The sequence below is a fragment of the Mustela nivalis genome, assembly GCF_964662115.1.
Source record: "Mustela nivalis genome assembly, chromosome: 15".
NCBI classification, from domain to species: domain Eukaryota; kingdom Metazoa; phylum Chordata; class Mammalia; order Carnivora; family Mustelidae; genus Mustela; species Mustela nivalis.
Genome location: NC_139034.1, coordinates 23,246,684 through 23,270,257, shown reverse-complemented (window position 1 = coordinate 23,270,257; position 23,574 = coordinate 23,246,684). Strand labels below are relative to the sequence as shown.

At 39.8% G+C, this 23,574-nt stretch overlaps 1 protein-coding gene and 1 long non-coding RNA gene across 4 annotated transcripts in view; one reads left to right on the top strand and one right to left on the bottom strand.

Moving 5' to 3' along the window:
• The window catches only part of FREM2 (FRAS1 related extracellular matrix 2), a 187,453-nt gene that overhangs the window by 104,428 nt on the left and 59,451 nt on the right, over nt 1-23,574 (bottom strand). For all 3 annotated transcript variants that reach the window (XM_082700380.1, XM_082700379.1, XM_082700378.1), the window contains exons 3-4: nt 10,387-10,533; nt 4,130-4,360 (exon numbers count right to left, since the gene is read on the bottom strand). In XM_082700380.1, coding sequence (XP_082556506.1) covers nt 4,130-4,360; nt 10,387-10,533 — 378 coding nt within the window. The remainder of the gene's footprint in view (nt 1-4,129; nt 4,361-10,386; nt 10,534-23,574) is intronic.
• LOC309848598 lies at nt 15,411-21,756 on the top strand. The gene is made up of 3 exons (XR_014303159.1): nt 15,411-15,473; nt 21,024-21,136; nt 21,228-21,756. It is a non-coding gene; the product is annotated as an uncharacterized lncRNA (long non-coding RNA).

Here is a 23,574-nt window from a genome sequence, read left to right as displayed (position 1 = left end):
AGGCAGGCTGCCCTCCTTCACAGAAGATGCAGGAAGACATATCACCTGATCCATTCTTTAGAGTAGAGTCAATCTACTCCCAGCCGGAAGGTCACAACATCTGGAGGCCTGAGAGATACTATCCACATGGGCACTGCATGGTACCTCAGGTGAAACAAATAAGCACCTAAGTGTACTATTATCTCTGCAGGAGATGCAGATCCTTGTGTGATGAATTAAATCCATAGGTATTTAAAATCTTTACTTAAATCACAATGATCTAACTTAAAAAATATACATAAAGTATTATAAGAATATAATTATGAACATGTGAGAATTTAGGATGGATGTATGTATATGCTTGTGTGTGTGCAGAGTTTGTGTTAGTAAGTTGTTTGTTTCTTTTTGTAATAAAACATGGGAAGAGTATTACAAAATCTGTCATATGTGGGGACACCTGGGTGGCTCAGTCAGCTAAGTGTCTGCCTTCGGTTCAGTTCATGATCCCAAGGTCCTGGGATGGAGCCCCACATCAGGTTCCTTGCTCAGCAGGGAGCCTACTTCTTCCTCCGCCTGCTGCGCCCCCTGCTTGTGTGCTGGCTTTCTCTCTAAAATAAATAAAATCTTTTAAAAAAGAATAAATTAAAAAATAAAACCTGTCAGATGTGAAGTTGAGAGCATTCTATAAACAAGTAAAATGCCTAAAATGGTATGTCTACAAGGTAGTGAGGCAAAAGTGACTAAAGGAATGTGTGTGTGTTAAGCACACCACCAATAGTAAGTGTTTGATGAATTTCAATTATTATCATTAGCAGTAGCAGTCACAGGCAAGTAAAGAACTGGGAAACATATGTATTTGCATGGGTTTATATAAACTAGCTGATAAGTAAAGACAGTTTCCAGACGAAAATGAAGCAAAGTTGGATATTTCCTCTTCTTGGTTCCATAACACTGCACACACTTTGTTGTACCACATCACATTCTATTGCAATCACTTATTTACAGGGCTCTCCTTCTCATGAGAGCATATGTGCTTTGATAAAAAGAACTATATCCTATTACCTTTGCAGCCCTAACACTTAGCGCTATACCCAGCACAAGTATGAGCTAGATACATTTTTAATGCATGCAAAATAAAATCTCATGTCACATCCTAGAAGTAATATGCAGAAGGGGAGCTTACAGGCATAATGGTTCTTAAGGCTAGCCAAGGTATATGTGAAGAGTTACAAGATAGTGTAGAAAGAAGTAATTAAAATTTTGAAATGATAGGAAAAGTGACCCTTAATGGGGGGAGAAAAAAGGATTCTTTAATCTCTTAAAATGAAATCTAATGATGTTATTTGTGATATTAGAAATAACATTCATATTGTGCTTTATGTTTTATAGAGCTTTTTCATAAGAAAGATGCAACAAGAGAATCATTAATTTTTCACAGTTTGCACATTAGGAAAGTAAATCTTAATAAAACCTGTTTGATTTGATTAAGGTAATAAAACTAGAAACAATGGAATTGGGAATCAAACTCAGATCCTGTAACTTCAAGACGAATGGTCTCCAAGACAGGGAATATACCAAGCATTATGAGACACTTGTCAATTATCCTAGGGATGATCATGGCCAAGAATGACTAGGGCTGAATTTCATCTAGAAAATTCCCTAACAACTAAGATGACCATTACACGAAATGAAATTATGGCAAAGTTGTGTGTATGTATTTTGTTTTTATTTTTTAAAAGATTTTATTTATTTGACAGAGTGAGTGAGAGAGCACAAGTAGGGGGAAGAGCAGAGGGAGAGGAAGAAGCAGACTCACCACGGAACAGGGAGCCTGATGTGGGGCTGGAATCTGGGACTCTGGGATCATGACCTGAGCTGAAGGCAGACGCTTAGCTGACTGAGCCACCCAGGAGCCCCTGTATTTTGTGTTTAATAGTCTACTTCTTAGGCCTAATATGGGTATAAAGTATAGAGTGTTATGCTGATCTTATAAATAAGGCACAAATGAGTTTAAGTGTCTTTTTTTTTTTTTTTTTAAGATTTATTTATAGGGGAGCCTGGGAAGCTCAATCGATGAAGTTTCAGCCTTCAGCTCAGGTCATGATCCCGGGGTCCTGGGATCAAGCCCTGAGTTGGGCTCCCTGATCAGCAGAACGCCTGCTTCTCCCTCTCCCTCTGCCTGCTGCTCTGCCTGCTACTCTGCCTATCTGTGTTCTCTCTCTGTCTGTCAAATAAAGAAATTAAAAAATATATATATATTTACTTATTTGCAAAAGAGAGAAAGAGAGAGAGAGACTGAGGGGAGAGGCAGAGGGAGAGAATCTTTTTTTTTTTTTTAATTTTTTCAATGTATTTATTTTCAGAAAAACAGTATTCATTATTTTTTCACCACACCCAGTGCTCCATGCAATCCATGCCCTCTATAATACCCACCACCTGGTACCCCAACCTCCCAACCCCCGCCACTTCAAACCCCTCAGATTGATTTTCAGAGTCCATAGTCTCTCGTGATTCACCTCCCCTTCCAATTTACCCCAACTCCCTTCTCCTCTCTAACACCCCTTGTCCTCCATATTTGTTATGCTCCACAAATAAGTGAAACCATAGAGGGAGAGAATCTTCAAGCAGACTCCCGGGAGAGTGCAGAGCTAAGCATGAGGCTTGATCACAAGCCCCTGAGATCACGACTGAAGCTGAAACCAAGAAAGAGTCTGATGGGCAACCAAATGAGCCACCCAGGTGCCCCCATGAGTTTAAGTGTCTTATTTCTTAAGGTAAATTATGGCAATTATACCAATTGGCAAATAAAATATCAAGAAATGGCTTTGGGGTAACTGGCTGGGTCAGTTGGTGGAGCATGTGACTTGATTTCAGGGTCATGAGTTGAAGCCCTACATTGGGCCTAGAGATTATGAAAGTAAACAAAGAAAGAGCAAGCTTCAAACAAACTCTAACTGATGGGCCAGTTTATATGTATTAAAGTTGCCATGGGCTTGTTCAAAAGAAAGCTTTGTTATGCCAGAGCTTACCCAAAATTCAGGAGTAGAAGAAAATTTAATTATTTATTCCTAGACAGGACCAATAAAACTAAATGTAATTAAATGCCAACTGTTCTTTAAAAGAATTATAAACATAACTGAACTTCATTTTTAACTAAAGGAGAGATGTTAGTTAAACAAACAAACCCAGAGCCCCAGTTCTCTTATGTGTTCTAATTATGTTCAGCCTTGTAACCCAGAGGTTTCCACACGTCTCCATTTCATGTACCCAGTAGATTGTATCTTCACAGAAAAGTTAAGAGTTTTCTGACTGACAAAATAAAGTAGGCTGGCAGTTGAAAAGAAAGTCACGTCTGGCTTCTGACAGGATTTCAGCTTTAGAAGAGTCTCTCCAACCTTTGTATAAATGCCAGCCCTCAAAAAGCCATTCAACCTTTCTCTCTCTCTCTTTTTTTTCCCTGACTGCACTGAGACAAGCCAGTACTGTAGAAGTATGGCAGGGGGAGGGAATGGGTCAAATTACACACAAAAGCAGTGAGACTTACTTTTACCAACATCAGCCAAAGGTGTGCACTGACAACAAAACATCACCTAATAGGAGTTAAGAGCAATGTTTCAAGACACAAGTCACTGAAGAGTAGGGATAGGTAAGGTGGGTTTTATGTAACAAATGTGGAAGCATACGGGCCAAATGAAAAATTTTGGGTCATAAATAGATGCAGTAAACTAGAACAATCAAGTGTACCATGGGGAGCAAATTAATCACAAAATGGCGTAATTCTTAAACTATTTGTGTAAAGGAAAGTTTAAAAGACATTTGAAAGAGTTTAAGAAATAATGAATTAATTCAAGAAAAAGGAGATGAGCAATGTTGTTTCTAAAGGATAGAATTATAATAAGAGAAAGAACATGTTGATAATCATATGTACGTTTGTAGTTCATTTATTTGGAACAATACAGCTTTCCTTATTAATTAATTTATCGGTTTTTGGCTTCCCTCTCCCATCAGCATATCTGAGAATACTGAACTATGAGTCCAGAACATCCTCCTCACAGAAAGTCCAAACACTGAATTTAAAACTTCCCCTATGAGTAATTTTGTCATTAAAAACCCAACAGCAACAACACAAACAAGTGATGATAGCTCTTACCATCTCCTGGGTCAACGATCTCCACCGTGATCACTGAGGGGAATTCCAGAGCAGCCAGCACCGGCTCTGACAGAACGATCTGGAAAGTCTCCGAATGCTCATGCTCCCCATCGCTCATGATCCGAACTCTCCAGGTGGCCCTGGTCTGGCCTGGGTTGAACTGCACTTGTTTCTGCGCTTTGCCCTTGAAGTCTTTGTCTTTTTCTGCAGTCCCGTCTCTTGTGCCAATACCTTCATAAAGACATGGTATCATCTTCTTAGTTTCATTTTCAGTTGGATTACTGCAGTTTTCCTCGTTGTTAATTTTTTGTGTTACTTTATCCTGTGCGTTACTAGATTCAGGTTTGATTCCATGAAATGTACAGTGGGGTATGGGTCCCACAGGGAAAGTGTTCTATAGGTGTTGGTCAGTTCATGATTCTGTTCTATTCTTACCCCATGATGGGTTTCCTGTATATTCTTTGAACCATGTGTTAGATGGAACCTCTTACACAGCAAGACCCAGTAAATTGATATTCATGTTATGAATATTCTTACTCCTACAAATTCATTCAGTCTAAAAACTTTCCCCATTTGCTTTTTGCATGTGTTATATTGTGCATGTCACAGGATAAAAACACAAGAAAAGTTCTCTTTTCTTATATACATAGAGATAGATAGATCTAAGGTAGATATATCTTAGATCTATATCTATCTATATATCTTATATTTATATAAGATCTATCTATCTCTTTCTATATAAAATAGAAACCAATAAGAAACTCGTGAGTCAAGAATTCTTTGATAATTGAAGTTGTAAATGGCCAAGCATAATAAAGAATTATAATATTCTCTGCACATTTACTGGAACAAGGATGCTTAATAAGAATCTAATTCAGTGATTGTCAACATGACCACATCCAGGTTTTTTCTGGTAGAACACTTCAGAATTCCATGAAACCATGTGAACAGAACCGGAGAGCTAAATATATATGGTTATTATGAGCGGTACGTTTGGCTTACTCGGATGGTTCATTCAAGGTCAACTGTAGTGAGCTGAGGAGGTTGAAGGATCTCTGAGTCTTTCACTACATTACAAGAGGATCTTCACCATTACTATACCATATACTCAAATCATAGATTACCTATAAATAGCCAAGTCAATAAATCCAATGTCATAGAAAAATTATAAAATTGCAGTAGTACTTACACTAGTATATCCTTAAGTACTGAATCAGAACCTCTTAGTGAGTCAAGTTAACAGAATAATCTTCAAATATATTTCTTTAAATATTGGCATTTTTAAGAGAAGTTGGTAGGAAAGACAGACTTAAAAAGGGAATAAAATCTTATGACAGGTAGAATTTAAAGTCTGAAAAAGAAAGTCTTTGTAACATTTCTCAATTCTCTTCTTTTTAGAGAGTGGTGCCTTAATGTGAATATTTATTCCTTCATCTGAGCACATTACTGTGAGTCTCATCTTAAAATGAAGATGAAAATAAATACTTCATTAAAATATTTTTGCTTTACAGATCTCAGAAAAACAATGGAGATTTAAATACTGCAATTTTTTTTTCAATAGTAGGTAAAGATCTATTTAATGTAAGGAGGGAAAAGGGCCCAGAACTAGGAACCCTAGCACTACATATTTTTTTCAATGTTGCAGGCTTCCTGTTGGCTCTCTGGTTCCTAGTGCTCACAGACAGGTTGTCAACACCTCTTGGGTCTACCATGATTCACTGCCAACACAATGATGAAAGGAATCTTTCTTGCTGAGGTTCCAGCACACATGCTGCTCACTGACCCATCTATCCCCAGTGGCAAGGGCCAGCAAAGAATCTATTATTTGGTCTCTGATACCTACTGCCCACTTTTCTGTTTTGTTTTGTTTTGCCAACAATACATTGTTTTCCTAGAGATTCGAAAGGCAGTTAAAAACAAAAAGAAATGAATATAATGCAAGGAATGTCCACTAGTTCTAACTAGTCATCCTTACTAAGTGATAATCAAGTTATCCAACCCCAAAAAACATACTCTGTAAAACCAAATCTCATTGTTGCTGCTAAATACACATATAATTTTTTGGGTGGAGCTTTTAAATATCCCCGAGTGAATGTTGGATGTAAATATAACAGGCAGTATTGTTGATTCGCCAAGCAAAGAGAAATGTTGTTGTTTTTGTTTTTTTAAGATTTTATTTATTTAGGGGCGCCTGGGTGGCTCAGTTGGTTATGCGTCTGCCTTCAGGTCAGGTCATGATCCCAGGTCCACCGATCCAGTCTCTCACTGGGCTCCTTGCTCAGTAAGGAGTCTGCTTCTCCCTCTGCCTGCTGCTCCCCCTGCTGTGCTCTCTCTCTCCACCTCTCTCTCTCATATTGACAAAAACCAAAAGCCAAACCAAAACAAAACCCTTAAAAAAAAAAAAAAAAAGATTTAGAGGAGACAGAGAGAGCACAGGAACAGGGAGGGACAGAGGGACAAGCAGACTCCCAGCTGAGCAGGGAACCGGAGGAGGGGCTTGATTTTAGGACCCTGGGATCATGATCTGAGGTGAAGGCAGATGCTTAACTGACTGAAAAACTGTGTTTTCTGTTGTCTGTGCCTTTTGTATTTTTATATTATTCTTCTTTTTTCAAGGCACAAGCTATTTCTTTTATTTTCCTCTTTTTTTAAGGTGTTATTTTTTAAAGTAATCTCTATACTGAATATGGGGCTCAAACTCACAACCCCAAGATCAAGAGTCACATGCTGTTCTGACTGAACCATCCAGGAACCCCTTTATTTTGTGGGGGAAAAAAAAAGACTGTTGCCTTAAACTGTTGATAATGCTTCTCAAACATGAGATAAAGCTAAGAAGGACAGGTTATATTTTTAGAGGGTAAAATAAGACTTAGAGGAAATACTAAACTTGGTTTGGATCAAAAATAAAGATTTCCTTTTTATAATTAACACACAGCATCTACTCTGAAGGTAGTGCTGATCTACCTTGTTACTTACAGTGTGATCCATGGACCAGCAGCACAAGCAACATCTGAGAGCTTGTTAAAAATGCAGGAATTTCAGGCCTTCCCCCAATCCCCTGAATCAGAATCAACATTTTGGCAAGATCCAGGTATATCTTATGTGCATTAAAATCTGAGGGTAGGTAGACACCTACTAAATACTTCATACCTCCACAGGGCCCTTTACATAGGTGCCCATTTTAATATGGAATGAGGAAATGGCGTGTAGACTTGGGGGACACAGATTAGTCCACGTTTTAATCAAATGTGGTAGAAGAGACATTCAAGTACACACAATGCTCAAAGAATGCTCTTACTTGGAGGTATAAATATTCAGCTGGTAAACCATATATATTATAAATAACATGAATAGGTGGGGCAAAAAGAATTCTAGAAATCAAAAAGCTAACAATTTGGGCTTATATTTATGCTTTTATTTTTTCAAAGAGAATTAATTATTAAACAAAATATATTACTTTGATTTACTAAGCGAAACCACAATCACATCTTTTCCTCTGTCATGAAAAAATGGCATGGAGGTTAAGCAAGGTACTTTGGGAATGAGAGAACAGATTTCATACCCTACCTCCAACACATAGCAGCAAGGGATCATAGGCAGGCTACGAGCTTCTTCCTCATAAGTTGTTGATTTGTGGAGGGTTTAAGAAGCACCATGGTGTGGTAGTTAAGAAAGTCAGCCCTGGGGCCAAATCTCGATGCTGCACCTTAGTAGCTTTGATCATATGACAACCTTTCTGTTTCTTTACCTGCATAATGAGGGCTATCATGTCACTCCTCTTATAGTGTTGATCATGTAAGGTATGGGTAACTAGGGCTGGCATATAATAAGTACTCAATAAATGTTAGCTATTATTACCAGCTCAGAGCCCATTATGTAATACTGTGTCTGGCACTCAGTAAGCACTCCAGAAAATATTAGGTTGAGTTAGTGAGTAAAGTAAGTTTTAAGGAGTAAAAGATAAAGGCTCAGTACCTAATGTGCTTAATGAAGTATCTCATATTTAGTAAATGCTCGGTAACCGGTAGCAAAAAGATCTTTGAAATTCAAATACCTTTATAAAATGCACAGACATATTTAATTTAGTAAAGGGTTATTTTGGTTATAAAATGAATAATCATCTCTGAGAAAAAATACACATACATTTCATGTAATTCATGATTTACTGTGTTCCTGAAGGCAAGTGCCTTTAGATACCATGCAAACTATCTAATTCTAAAAGTTCGTAAGTGAAAGTGGGGGTTTTAGGAAACAGAAACATGAAACGCATTCATTGTAGAACTTCTTGGAGGCTACCCTGCTCTTTAATCTGACTTCCATTCTCTGTCCCAGCTTGAATGCTATTGCCCTCTTCAGTGATTGATGGGTGTGGGCCACACACAAGTCTTGCCAACTTCCTATCTCCCCAGGTTACTAAGTAACATGTGAGGTTAACCAAGTAGAGCTAAAGAACCTTTGCAGAATGGCTGGTGCTCATCTCAACACAGAGGAAATAATAGTTGGTGGAAAAAATAACGTCCGGAGAAAAAAAAAGAGCTCTCATTTGGTGTTTTAGGATTCTGCTTCGAAAAAAAAATGAAGAGAAGAATGTTAAAAGACAGTTTCAAAAATATTTTTCCATTAGTAACTTTCCCATGACTTTCAGGGGACTTTGTGTAAGTGAGTAAACTAATATACCCACCAGGAATTCAGGCAAAATGCAAACACAGATGAAGACATCCTTAAGAATTGCTAAGGTTCTTTGTTTTTTTGTTATTATTTTCCCCATATTTTCAAGCACAAAGAACAGTGAAGGCTCATCACTCACTGACAATAAATAAAATAGGATCAGATTCCTGATCTGTAGAGCAAGTGTGTGGGTATGGCGAAAACATGCTTCTACAGAGAGAGCAATAAGAGTGCTCACAGTGCTTTTGAAGGTTTGACACAGAGAGTGGAAATGACAGCTGAGAAGAGGTACATGTGAATAAAGATGGAAGCAGAGATGTCCTGACTGCAGAAGGTTTGTAGGTGGACCGGATGGCCTTGAGCAACTTAACCTTAAGGGATCAGCAGAGCATGGTGTGAAAATCTCTCCTCAATAGTTAACAAAGAAAAAGCACTTTAAAAATAAGGGGTAATCCAAAGGTCATCCAGAGGTTAGAGGGAACATGGTGGGGGCGTAGGAGGAATTGTGACTGTGGTTAACTATGGTGTATAATGTGTGTGTGTGTGAGTATGTGTGAAATAGGGATCTACTCTTCAAGGCTTTTGAATTTCACAGACCAGTAAAATTTCAAATGATTGTTTTGCAGACAAACACAGGACTGTCCAGTTTTTATTTTTTTATTGCGAACATTTTCTTGGATTCCTACCTTAATTGAAACTCTCACTCAATGAAAGCTCTTTTATCTCGAGAAAATTCTATCAGCCTAAATGTCTATAAAACATATGGTACCAAAAATAATATATTGCTTGGGGTGCTATCATTTTTCATCAATATGCCAAATTTTTTTGTGCCAACGGTGTTACTGTTTAGTACTACCAATATACCTACTTTTCTCTATTTGTGCCTGCATGAAATTGAAGGTGAACTTGAACTGGGGTTGTAAAAAGGCTTTCTTCTTTGCTTTTGACTCTCAGTTTTATTTAAAAGGGTAAAGCAGCAGAAAATGATTAGTATTTAACATCTCACTGTTGGTTTTGAGGAAAAATCACAATGTACATATTTTATGTAGTGCTTTTATGTAAACTTTTCAGTTACCTAGCAAAGGGCTCCAATGCAAGAAACAAATAGTAAATGACACCTCAATGCCTAATAGGTTACTGAATGGTTTTTCATTTACTTATTATTGTGACCCTTGTATAGGTTTTACACTGACACCTCTACAGACTTTTCCTTATAGTTAAATTACAGATCTGCCTAAGCCTCTTCTAAGTACTAGTGACATTTACAATTTTTTGACTTATAAGTGATTACTGACATTTTTGTAAGGTTATTTACATCAGAGAAAGATCATATGTAAGTAGAAGGTTTGGAAAGGTATGTTAATTGGTTACACATTTTCTATTTTTGCAGCCTTTGTCTCCATGATTTAGCCTTGACACAAAACTCTTGTTATATTTTTTTAGCAGTTAAAGAACCTTTAAATGTCAACATCTCCCTAAACGTTAAAACTAGAGCAGTAAACTGAATGAACATATTTTAATCATTATAAAATTATGAGCTTTTGCTAGGAAAAGGGGAATTTTAAGACAGATGTGAGAATTAAACTTACTTATAAATGAAGTCTCTCCCAAGTAACCTCTACGTTTAAGAACGACATCTAGAAATTTGGAGTCCTCATTGATCAAGTAATATTCCTTTTCAAAGGAGATCCATGCCCAATTCAGACGAAAATGCTGCTTGGTTAATTTGTTTCCACCTGGAAAACAAAAATTTAAAGCCCCTAGTTAGTGCTTTCTTGAATAAAGGGCCTTACAAACTCCACAGATGACTTCTAACAATGCAACATTAAGAATCACTAGTTACTTGGTTCGACAAGCAACTTCAGAATACATACCTGGAGATACAGCTTACCGTTCAGCAATTGTTTTACAAAAATACAACAGCTGACATAACCTTTCACAAAATCCCTTGATGTTTAGAAGGCAAAGTGGAAAATGGGGAAGGAGCACACAACTACCTACCAAAAGCAATTTCATTTAAACACACAATCAAGTATCCAAATTGCAGGATGACCCACTATCCACACGGTGCCGCCGGAGAGCAAGTTTTCCACAAAGAAGGCTGCAAGGTTCATTTGTGATGTTAAAAACACACACACTACTTCACAAATACCGTTTTCTGGTTCACGGAGCAATTGGGTGGAAGGCTTTAATTATAACCACTTAAGAAAAAACAAATATCCCTTCTTCGCCTCCCTTCCCCACTATACTCCACTCCATTCCTTAGAGCAAACAGACAGCTCTTTTCATTGATTCCATTCTACTCTCAAGATAAGGCTCTCTCCTCCCACCCCCACGCCCCCACCAAAATGGAGCTGGCTGCCTATCAGGAGGAGGGGAGCTGTGTGTGATCTCTCTAATGTGAAAGCTGGGAGGCTAGGAAAATGAAAAGAGAAATGGTTATCAGCTGATCACTCTGCAGCATCCCTCCACATCCTTTGATCTACACCAATTACTTCGGAGTAAAGTGAGGTTTATAAACAAAGGCATTGGTAATTTCTTTTAAGTCTTTCTGGAAAGGGGTGGAAAAAAGCCCAAATAACCAACACAGCTAGAGGCACTATTTTAATTCTAGTTTCTTCTCTTCTGAGTTCACATAGAGCTACCCTAGAGGAAAAGAAATGAGACAGGAAAACCTAGGAACTTTAATGGACTGAAGGCAAAAACAAAAAACAAAAACAAAAACAAAACAAAAAAAAAGTGCACAAGGGGAAATACAGTGAGCGAACAAGCACATGAAAGAAGGTTCATCTTGCTAGCAATTCTTAAAACCAAATTATCAACTGACGAGGACCAAGGATGAATGAGAACACCCAGGGCAGCAGGGATTGCCAGGGAGATTGGTTTTCTTGTTTCTTGTTGTTCGAATTGTAAATTAGCTAGAAGCCTTTTAGGCAGCTACAGGGTAACAGAGACAAAAAGAGGTTGGTACCATTAGATCCTCTAAGTCTTCTATGGAAGGACTAATTACAAAATTGATTTGAAAGGAATGCTTTGCTGCAGTATTTTCTGTCATTGGCTCCCAAGCCCGCAAAAATTTTGAGTTTGAGTTTCGTGGTACATCAAATCAATAAAATTACTCAGTCAGCAAACAATAGATGTTGCTGGAATTTTCGTCGGAATCCTGAAGGCACTCCAAGACACGGAAACCAACGGTACGGAAGCCCTGAATGGACTAGTTTGCAAAAGGCGGCATTACAAACGTGGCATCCCTTGGTGCCCCATTTTTCAGTTCATTTTCTAGATAGAAAATATAAAAGGCCTGGAGCGCAGGAAGGTCATGCCCCATTTTGTCCGCAGGACCTTTTTATGAGAGCCCATGGCGGGGAGTCGCCTCAGCTCTTAAGTCCAAGTCCTATTTCATTTCCCAAACGCTGTCCCAGCAAGTTTGCTCCTTACAGCTCTGTTTTCTCCTCTGGAGCGTCAAAAGAGGTAATATTAATTAATGCCGGCATCGGGAGCGAGAATCAGACGCGACAACCCACGTCGGCACGCAGCGCAGGGCGGCATGGAGACGGCAGCTTCCGGCAAACGTCCGCGCGCTTGTCCCTGCCCCACTGCGCACGCGCAGATCCAGCGCACGCGCAGATCCAGCCCACGTGCCCAGACTCCCTTGGAGCTGCCTGAAATCCGCTTGCACTTGGCTCGTCTTTGCCTGGTTCCCCTGCAGCAGCTGCGTGCATCAAGGCAGGACATCTTTTGTGATTTCGTTTCATCTTGACCTACCCTGTCTAATCCCCGTTGGCTCTTGACTCTGCTCACTCCCCAATCCAGCTGAGAGCCCGCTGCCCCGTGGATGTGCCAGCTTCACCCACTCCTCCTGTCACCTCTGTCCTCTGGCCTAAAATGACCGCGCGTCATTCTTTTGCTCACATCTCCCACTCCTCACGGGCTCTACCTCTACCACCTCCCTCATGTAGCCTCCCGCGTGGACTCCAGCCCTCTCATCTGGGTAATTCTGCAGCTGCTCACTTACTCATTTGCAGTTTTGCGCATTAGTGGATAGCCGCTCCTACTTGCTTAATTGTACAGATTTACTAATTGTACCAAATTGGGCTAATTTTTGTTAGAGATTGAGAGTGGCCTTTCATTCTTTTACTACTGACGACACTTGGTTCTACTGCTTCTAAAAATATTTTTTGAATTATTGTGTTTATGTTGTACTCCTTGGCACTTTTCTTATAGAAAGTAATAGATAAGAAAGGCCAGAATAACATTTAATCAATGGAAGGAACACAGAAGACGTTTCTAATTTCTCAACTAATTATTACATGAAAACATTTTTTATGCCACACTTCTCTCTCATTTAGGCGTGGCTCCATCAAGTCCCAGATGTTTCTCCAGACTTCTTGTCATGCTAGGCCAAGCCATCCGTTGTCCATCCTAACACCTACAGCCTCAAAGCCCGTCCCTGCTAGGAACATGCAGTCCCACCCAACTTCTCAGCGTTTTCTGAACATGGTCCAGTCTCTTGCATGTGCTCTCATGCAGCCCGAATACCTTTCGCTTTTCTGGAACAAGTTTGGTATGCTGTGTGTATTTCTCTTACCTTTCCACTTAGAGTAACCGTTTATTTATTTGAGAGAGAAAAAAGTGAGAAAGAGCGTGAGCACGTTAGCAGAGGGTAGGGGCTGGGCAGGGAGCTTGACAGAGGGTCCATCTCAGGACCCTGGAATCATGACCGGAGCCAAAGGCAAATACTTAACCATATGAGCCACCCAGGCGCCCCAGTAATTTTAATTCTTTATCCACATGTCTATGTGTGCCTCTTCTGACTGCCTGAGTTCCTCAGGACTGGCACTGGTCAAGTCATCCTAGTCTCCAAGTTCCAAGTAATGTCTTCAACACAAGGAGGGCTGAAGAAACCTATATAGTAAGTATGATTTTTAGGAGTCGAGTGGCTACTTTGTGACTCTTGCTTGTTTCATTCTTTTTTTTTTCCATAACAGTTTTCACCTTACACAAAGCACATACTTCAGTTAATGCCTTACCCCTTCAGTAACTCTTGTGTTCAACAAATGAATGTTGGTTGATAGTTCTGAATACCTAATTGCTATCTCTTTTCCTTACATCCAAGAAGAGATCACTAAGCACAGTTTCTCTTTTTCTAAATGTTGACACTTTTTAGCTCATTATAGGATTTGATTCTAATCCTTTCCTTGAATATCCCAGAAAATATCACACTTCCAAATATTACATGTTTTAGGAATCTGGAGTCAATGAGGGCTTCCCTTGACACTCTATAGGAAACAGCCCCAGGGCAAACGGTAACACATTCTAGGCCCTTTATTCGGATTCATTATTCTCCAGTGCTTTCCATAACTGCATACCCTCTATAGGTTTACTTTTTTATCTGTTCACTTTGTCTCCCCCTTTTGTGACTCATGATCCAGGAGGGCAGGGAATTCATTTTGCTTAACTGTTACAAAAATGCTTCCTGAATGAATTAGACACTCTACCATTTCTGTTGAAAGAAATTCAGTAGTGCTTCATTTCTTGGACAATATAAATGTCCTACAGAAATGTAACATAACTCTCAGTACTGGGTCTTTTTCTTGAAAAAAAAAAAAAAAAGTAATTGTTTTTAATAATACCCTTTCTAAAACGTCCTGCATACTTCTATTCTTAAGCACTATGTGAAGGCTTTAAATGATTACCTATGAATGTAAACCACTGGGATTTGTGTTTATCTAAATGACACCTGCAGGGGTTATTGATGACTCCAGGCCTGTTTATCCCTTCCCTTCCATTGCAAAGTAGCTTGGATGGTCTTGGGAATAACTTAATTATCTCTACTTAGAAATGTGTAAAACGTTTTTGGGTTGGTGCTTAAGTTCTAGAATGATGACGGTGCCAGGTTACTGGTTAATCGAGGGTTTCGAGTGACACACAGCTGAACAAGTTTGCCAGGATTTCATATGTCTGCTGCTTTGAGATTTTTCTTGAAATGAAATTCAGACACAGTACCAAGAAACTTTGCTTTGTGAGGCAGTGACATGCTCTAGGGTAATTGTTTGAGATGCTTAGCATTCACTCTAACTGTGGGCTTTTTTAAGTGCATATTTTGCTAGAGAATAGGAAGTTAAGTATATAAAGCTTAATGCTGAATAAATTAAATGCTACATCACCTCTGATTTAATATACATATGAATCCCACTGCGTTTTAGAATTTGTAAAATCTAAGGTACTATTTCTCATGCAGGAGTGGTACAGGGATCTGAGGGACTAAGCTGCAGTTTATTGCAATTCTTGTTATTAAAACTGACCTTGCACTCTGTATTTTATTTAAAGAATGAAAAGACACATTATTTATTCATCACATGCCACGTAAACTCCTCTAGAACTTCAGTGTGTGGAAATAATAAATGTTAATACTTTGAATACCAATAGCTGCAGTTTACTGAATGTGAAATTGCAGGTAAATTTTTTTTTTTAAGATTTTATTTATTTCTCTGACAGAGACAGACACACGGAGAGAGGGAACACAAGCCTGCGAGAAGCAGAGGAAGAGGGAGAAGCAGGCCTCCCACCATGCAGGGAGCTGGATGTGGGTGGGTCTCTATCTCAGGACTCTGGGATCATGACCTGAGCCAACGGCAGACCTTTAAGGATTGAGCCACCCAGGCGCTCCGAAATTGTAGGTGAAATTAACTTAAGAATCTGACAAATTTTTACTTCCATTTTATTTATTATTTTATTATATTTTTATTTCTTACTTTTTAATTATTTTATTACTAATTTTAGTTTCTAAAACAGAATGTCATCTGTAATGCACAAGGAGTGAGTCTCAAAGACTCACTGGAAACAAGCTGAAGTCCCTAACTGCATCATAAATCCATAGAACAGGTGCCTGACAGCTGATAACTACACTCCCATAGGCTTTGTCCCCAAACCCTGACACTAAAGCCATTAAAGTTTTGATGAAAAGACCCCTTTTGAACTTTTCCAGCTGGTCTTTAGGATTCTTCACTTTCTTTTTCAATGGGAACACAAGAGTGTTTTTTTTTCTTTTTAAGAATAACAAAGAATCACAATCTTCAATTAGCCCTCCCTAGGAACAGAGCTGCAGGGTTTCTCTAAAGACAATGTACACATCTTCAGTACAAAACCAATGTCAGGACTCTGACTTGTCTCCATCAGGGTGATTTCTGGGTGCCCATTTAGCCTTGACAACTTTTTGTCCAAAATGTTTTCATAAATATTTTTCTTGGAGAAAAGTTAGTTGCTGATAGAACATAATTCTATTTTAGATATTTCTAGCTTGCTAACATTCCATTTGCCCAGAATAAAGTTTATACTAAAAGCTGAACTCACAATCAACTCTGTATACAGCCATTTAAAAAAGCTGGATATTGTCCTTTAAATAAGCAACAGCAATAGATATTTATATTAGAAAATATTAAGGCAACAGTGTTACCTAATTTACTGGAAAAATTAGATAATTTGAGTTTTAAGCAGTCTTGTTCTCTTAGAAGGCAAGGACTGTGGTTAACAACCACACAGCTTCCATCAACATCTATGTTATTAATTATAGTGAAAAAACAAAAAATAAAGCTAAAATAAGGGATTTATTTCATTGTCATTTCTGTGCTAGAATTTTTCTTTTTCAAGATTTGTTTATTTTAGAGAGAGAGAGAGAGCATGTGAGCAGGGGCAGAGGGAGAGAGCATCCCAAGGAGGCTCCTTGCTGAATGTGGAGCCCCACACAGGGCTCGATCTCATGACCCTGAGATCACAACCTGAACCGAAACCAAGAGTCGGATGCTTCCGTTGTCTGTGCCACCCAGGCACTCCTAGGATGATCTTTTAAACTTTGCTTTGCCTTAAATCTTCCATTAAAGAAACTCTCAGAGCTCCTAGAGCCCTATCCTCTGGTCCTTCACTAGGTGGATTTCACAGTTTACAGAAAACCCTGGATGCTTCCGTTGTCTGTGCCACCCAGGCACTCCTAGGATGATCTTTTAAACTTTGCTTTGCCTTAAATCTTCCATTAAAGAAACTCTCAGAGCTCCTAGAGCCCTATCCTCTGGTCCTTCACTAGGTGGATTTCACAGTTTACAGAAAACCCTGGATGCAGAGCTGAAGTCAACCTGTTTTTGAAACAACCCTCCCCAGGGTGCCTGGGTGGATCAGTGGGTTGAGCCTCTGCTTTCCGCTCAGGTCATGATCTCAGGGTCCTGGGATCCAGCCCCGAGTCAGGCTCTCTGCTCAGCATGGAGCCTGCTTCCCCCTCCCTTTCTGCCTGCTTCTCTGCCTACCTGTGATCTCTCTCTGTCAAATAAATAAATAAAATCTTAAAAAAAAAAAAGAAGAAGAAGAAGAAACATTTTTCCCCTTGCCTTGGAGAGTTGACATTCAATGACGGGAGATGGCAGAAATACACAGATAAGCCTATAAGCTAAAGATTGACAAATGCTGTGGGAGAGGCACTGATAATGAGCTGTGGGAGTTCACAGAATGAGGGTTTGCTTTAACCTGAGAGCATCAAAGACAAATGCATAAAAGAGATAGTGTTTAAATGGAGCCTTAAGTACAGGGTTGTATTTGGGCAATCACAGAGATGCGTGGGACGGTGTTCCTGGAAGATTAAGTATAAGAACAGAGATAAGAAACCCAGTAAGAAGGAAACTGCAGTGAATTCAGTTTGGGAGAAGTTCAAGACATTTACTATACATTCATTTCCTTCTCTTTTTTTCTATGGGAAATGATTGGATAGTAAAGACAAAGAGAAAGTGATCAAGATGTTTTAAAATGTTCCCCAAGGGTTGGGGGTGGGGGGGTGTGTTCCTCCTGCTGTGACCCTGCCCCCCAGAGATGAAGAATCTTGACCTAAAGACTCTTCTGCCTTTGTATGACTGACAGAGCTCCTCAAGAACTCAGAAGACCAGAAACGTTGTCAATAGATTTATACTGCTGTAGGGTACTTAATAATTCTGTTTTTGTTCAGTAGTGACTTTTGATAACAGATATATCATTTTCTTCCCTCCATCTGTACACCCACCCACCACATGCCCTCACATTCCCACTGCTTTATTCATTCTGAAAAAGCCTCAGCACAGAACAAGGTGTCCAATTCACAGATGCAGAGACGAGATAGAGAAACATTTGGAAAGAGAAGTAGTGTGCCAAAGACCCAGAGGTGGAGAGAAATATACGCGGCGCACACTGACCACATGTGGTGTAGGCTTTTAGGCTATTCTCACGAAAGGCTCCTAGAAGCACATTGTTCATAACCAAAAGCATAAATGGAGCTGCGAGGTCTTGGCCATTGTCACATGACCTGTGGGGAATGGCGTTGGAGCACGGATTAGTTCACACTTCTCTGCAGGATTTAAATAAGAAGTTGCCAGATAAGGTGGAGGTAGAGATGGGGCTGGCAAATAGACCAGTGTTCACATTAGAACCTAAGATCACAATTCACTTTCTTACATGGAGTTTGCCTCCTTAAGGACATGATTTATAGGCCCATCATGGGTTAGATGACGGTATTTGCACATGATATTTGAAAGAGTTGCATTCCTATTCATCGACTATACCAGACGTTGATAGACAGTGGATGCCTGTTATTCCTGGATTCTGCATTTGCAGTTTTGTCTACTCACTGAAGTTTATGTATTTATGTACCCCAAAATTGGTACTTGCAGGGGTTTTGTGCTCATCTGGGGATACTTGCAGAGCAGCCTTGAATAATCTGCCTTGCCTGATGCTCTCTCTGCCTTCTTGTTTCATACAGAACACTAGGGTCTTTTTCACAGTCCACTTAGTGCCAAACTTTCTGCATCTTTGTGCTTTATATTGGTGATCTCACAGATTAAAATATTGCACGATCATAGTGCCAAAGTGCTGTTTAGTTTTCCTAAGCATAAGGAAGCTGTGACGTGTCGTAGGAGAAAATACATGTGGAACAAACTTCTAGAGCTTGGGTGCTCAAGTTTAATGTCAATGGATCTATAACATATAAAACAAGGTTATATATTGACTGGATAACAAAAGGTTGTGACCAGAAGCTTGCAGGGACCCTTCCTCTGTGTTTCTTCCAGGAGCAATCATTCAATATTTGCTGTGATTATGTAGAACATGAGTACTGCAAATAACAAGAATCGGTGTCCTTAACTCAAAACATGCTACAATAAGTAGCGTGCCCCTTTGGGGCAAGACAAAACAGAGCATAAGGAGTGAAATAGTGTTCTGAGTGCACACACATTCCATCTCCCTTTAGTCAACACTTTCCCTGGCACAAGAGCAGGAGTGTGAACTGAAAGGAACCTTCGCTGCCTTGTCAGATGGGCAGCGGTGGCCTCCCTCCCTGGACCGGTTAGCATTAGTCTGTAGACACAGTGTGGCTCAGACGTAAAGGGTGCCTTGGCTCCTGTGTGGCTACCTGCCACATCCTCAGAATATACAGAGAGAATTTATAGGATGATTTTTGTAAGTAAGCTCTTTGCCTAACGTGGGGCTCTAACTCACAACCTCGAGATCATAGGGCACATGCTCTCCCGACTCAGCCAGCCAGGTGCCCTGATCCTTTTTAACCTATAGGAGAACAGTACACACCAGATGAGTTCTGATTGCAAAATACCTCCTAATCCTGCTAGACCGTCTTAGAATAATTTGTTCTGGGATCTCGGTTTAAGCACAGTCCCCATCTGGGATTCGTGCCTATCTATGTTTGTTTGGGGAACTGAAGTAACAGACCCCGTGGAAGCTGACTTTCTTGGGCTATAAGGAACCTCTGGAGAAAGAACTCATTATAATGACGTGGATGCATCAGGCACAATAATGTAGACTCTGTACAAAGTCTTAAACATCAGAGCAAAATAGAGACTCGGAATGCAGGGTAAGGGTGTTACTCATCTCTTATTCATGCCCAGGCTCCTGAATGAACGTTTGGTTCCCAAGAAAAGATACAACCGTAAGTGGAAATATAAAGAGATACTAAATTAGTCTCTTTCGTATCAGGTTCCAAGAAGCACTCTTTTGGACATCCTTTTCATTCGCTACACAATAATGGAAAAGTTCACCACTGCCGCCCATTCCTGGTGGCTCCTGGGACCATAGGCAGGTCCCTGCTTTGGGGCAGTTGAACACAGCGACTGGGATTCCAGGTGGAGCTATGGTGACGTTGTAGTGTTGTGCTTCCTGTGGGGATTACCCACCCTTGAGCAGAAACATGGGCCTGACCAACCAGAATTGGCACAACACGGGCATGGACCAATCAGAAGATATCCAGGCCCAAAACAACTAAAACTCACTCCAGTACAGGTGTAAATGGGCTGAATGTCAGCTTTGCACCGTGGACCTTGAAAATTCTTGGAGAGGAGGCGTGGACACAATGAGCCCATGGTCAGGGTCATTTTGGTAATAATATGCACACTATCTCTATGCATGTCACAATAATAACCCTGCCAATTAGGTATTCCCACATCCTATGAAGAAGGAAAATGCCATCAGGCTAAATATTCACTTTAACTTCTCAAGGATGTGATACATCTAGGATGCACACGCAGCTTGCTAGTATTCCTTTTATACTTCCTGAGTAACCAGATTACTTCCTTTAGGTCTGTATTCTATTTACAGATGACTCTAGCTCAATTTTGATTTGCTCTACTTGAATTTGTAAATGAGTGCTCCAGAAGAGAAGCAAACCTGAGGATCTGAGTGTTTCCCCTCTACCAGCCGCGCAAACCTTCTCATGCTAATGCGTAGTGAGGCCCGTGAATGATAAGAATCCAGTGGGAAAACAAAGAGTATAAAGGACCGCTTCCAAACATTGGAGACTGCATCATAGAAAAAATTAACACAGGCTAAGAGTAAGACCCCTTTGTTTTATAAATGAATATGGGGCCACCGCCAGAAGCCCCAAAGCCAGGGAAGCTGGAAGGAAAACCCTTCCACACTGCTCCATCAGGCCACAGCTGGGTCAGTGGCAAGCCTAAACCTGCAAATCCTCCCTGTTTCCTACAGCATGCTACCTTCCCCCAACTTCATCCCTCCCCCCATCTTGCCCTCCCCCCCCCTCCCGCCCCACTACAAGGAACCTAAGGTACTTATTTTTCATCCCCTGTAACAAAAAGAAAAGAAAAAGAAGAGAACCATGAGTTTACATCTCCGGTTAACCTCAGGCTTAAAAAAATTTTCCTTAATCTAAATTTGATTTAACTGTGCAGTACTTTGCTTTCTTAATTAGAAGTTTAAACCCAGTGGAATGAATGCCTTCACTGTTGGTATGCACGGCCCGGATGAGGAATTGAGGTGTACCTCCGCAGAAGACAAAGGACAAAGAAAACACATAATTGCAAGGTGAGCTCTCATTAACAGCATACATGGTACTCGATGATCACGTGCAATGGAAATTAAATGCTAACTTAGTCATCTCAATGCTGTGCTCTAGGTGGCCAAGGAAACATTGTTCTGAAAATGAAAGTGTGATGCCGTGCTTTAAACAAGAACACAAACTAAGTCAAGAAATGATCATGCAGGTGAACAAGGCAAATATAAACTTGAAGCATTTGGGGAGCAAGAATGAAGCCTGGATTGCATATTTGCATGTTTTGTCCCTATCAAATTTTACCAAGGTCCAGAAAGCTGTGAATAATTTATGAAGTAGCCATTGGCAGAAGGGGAGTAAACTAGGGGTTTTCAGGTCTAGTCTAGTGGACTTTGTATTTAACAAACTGTGATTTCAAATATTGTTGTTCTTCAACTTAAGATCATAAAACTTGTGTGCTTAAAGCAGTATGAAATTATCTATATCTGTCTGTCTATCTATCTATCTACTTTAAGATTTTAGATGGGACTTAATTATTTCTCTTTAAAGAATCCCAGAGGGGTTCCTGGGTGGCTCAGTGGGTTAAAGCCTGAGGTCATGATCTCAGGGTCCTGGGATCCAGCCACATATTGGGCTTTCTGCTCAGCAGGGAGCCTGCTTCCTCCTCTATCTCTGCCTGTCTCTCTGCCTACTTGTGATCTCTGTCAAATAAATAAATAAAATCTTAAAAAAAAAAAAAAGAAGCCCAGAAATAATTTTCATCTTGTTTTTTTCCCATTAACAAATAGCATTTTAAATTTTTAAAAATATTTATTCATTTTTTTTTTAGAGAGAGAAAGCAAGAGAGGTGGGGGCGGGGCAGGGGTCAAAATCCTCAAGCTGAGTCCACGTGGGTCTCGATCTCGATCTCACCACCCTGAGGCCCCAACCTGAGCTGAAATCAACAGTCACTTAACCAACTTAGCCACCCAGGGACCCCAACAAATAGAATTAAAAAAAAAAAATTCCCCAAACCCTATACTTTCATAGAAACAATAACTGCTTTATCAAAATCTGAGTTGAGTTTTGTCAAGAAGATCCACACCCTCTCCTGCCTCTGGGGAAAGGAAAGAAAAAATACAAAACAAAACACCTGGTGGAGCAAGACTTCTTGTACACACTGCTTGAAGCAACAAATTATATAAATTTATTAGATCTTTGGCAACACATTCTTAAAATAAATTTAATAGCCTGAGGGTCTCTGTTCAAACCAGAGCCTAATTCCTTTTGTGGCGCCAGACATCTCCCCCCACCCCAAGGAAACTCTTGGGAGGAAATGTAAGCAGTGCTCCAATCACCTTTTGGAGTAACCGGTTTAGCACCATTTAGTTAATTCCCTGTGAAGTGAGGTTGTTTTCTAATTCCCATTTGTATTACCGCCATGCACAGTACCATAACACACAGCCATTGCAATTAACCAGGATTACAGCTGGAGCTAGATTTTGGGTTATCTTTGGGAAAATGTGTCGTATCCACATTGAGACAAAAATAGAAAAGAGAATAAAACCCCAGAAGTGCCTTAATCTGCTAAAAAAAAAAAAAAAAAAAAAAGGAAGAAATCTTCTTTGACTTAAACTGTTTCTATTAGTACCAAAATTTATTTAGATCTGATGGCCGGGAAGGAGGGATTAAGACGGAAAGACAGTGTTAGGAACTGAAATATGGTGAGTGAATGTTCACTTAGAATCCTAGGATTCTAGGATGTTAGCTCTTCACTGAGAAGAACTCGAAGACACTTTAGACTTAGCCTCTTGTTACTGTTTTTGTTGTTGTTGTTGTTGTTACTGTTGTTTTAAAGTCTTGAGTTCAGATGCATGTTCATAGGTCTATTTGAGCTCAGCAGTCAAGATTTAGAAGTTTTAGATTTCTAGACATAAAATTTGAGGAAAAATGTGGAATCACCTCTAGTTTCCTGGCCATTGCCCCTGTGACAGACTATACAAGCCTTGCCTTTGAGGTTTGCCAAGGAAGGAAGGAGAGAGGGAAGGAGCAAGCCTGAAGGGAAGACAGTGGGGGGTGGGGGTTGCAGAATGAAGTAGAATACCATCCATGTCATATGTTTGTTTTGTCACACTTTCTTTTCATTTATTTCAGATTAATTTTACAAAGCTAGCTTTTGTACTTAACTTGCCTATTATTTAATTAATCAAACCCTTTGGTGACTGCCTTAATCCCTTTAAAATTATTCCAGGGCCACAAATACAGGCCTTTTGGGTGATTTTACTGTCTCTCATTAATTAAAAAGCCCTTTTTTGCATATTTAGCTGCTAGGAAAAAAAAAGACACAATAAGTATAAAGACGAGTCGGTATACTCTTAGAGCAGCACACTTGGTAGGAAAAAGATTTAGCCAACATACAGCCATACAACAGTGGTGTTGTTTTTTGGGTTTTTTGGGAACAGAGCTCACAGCACATGTTGTGACGTTCAAG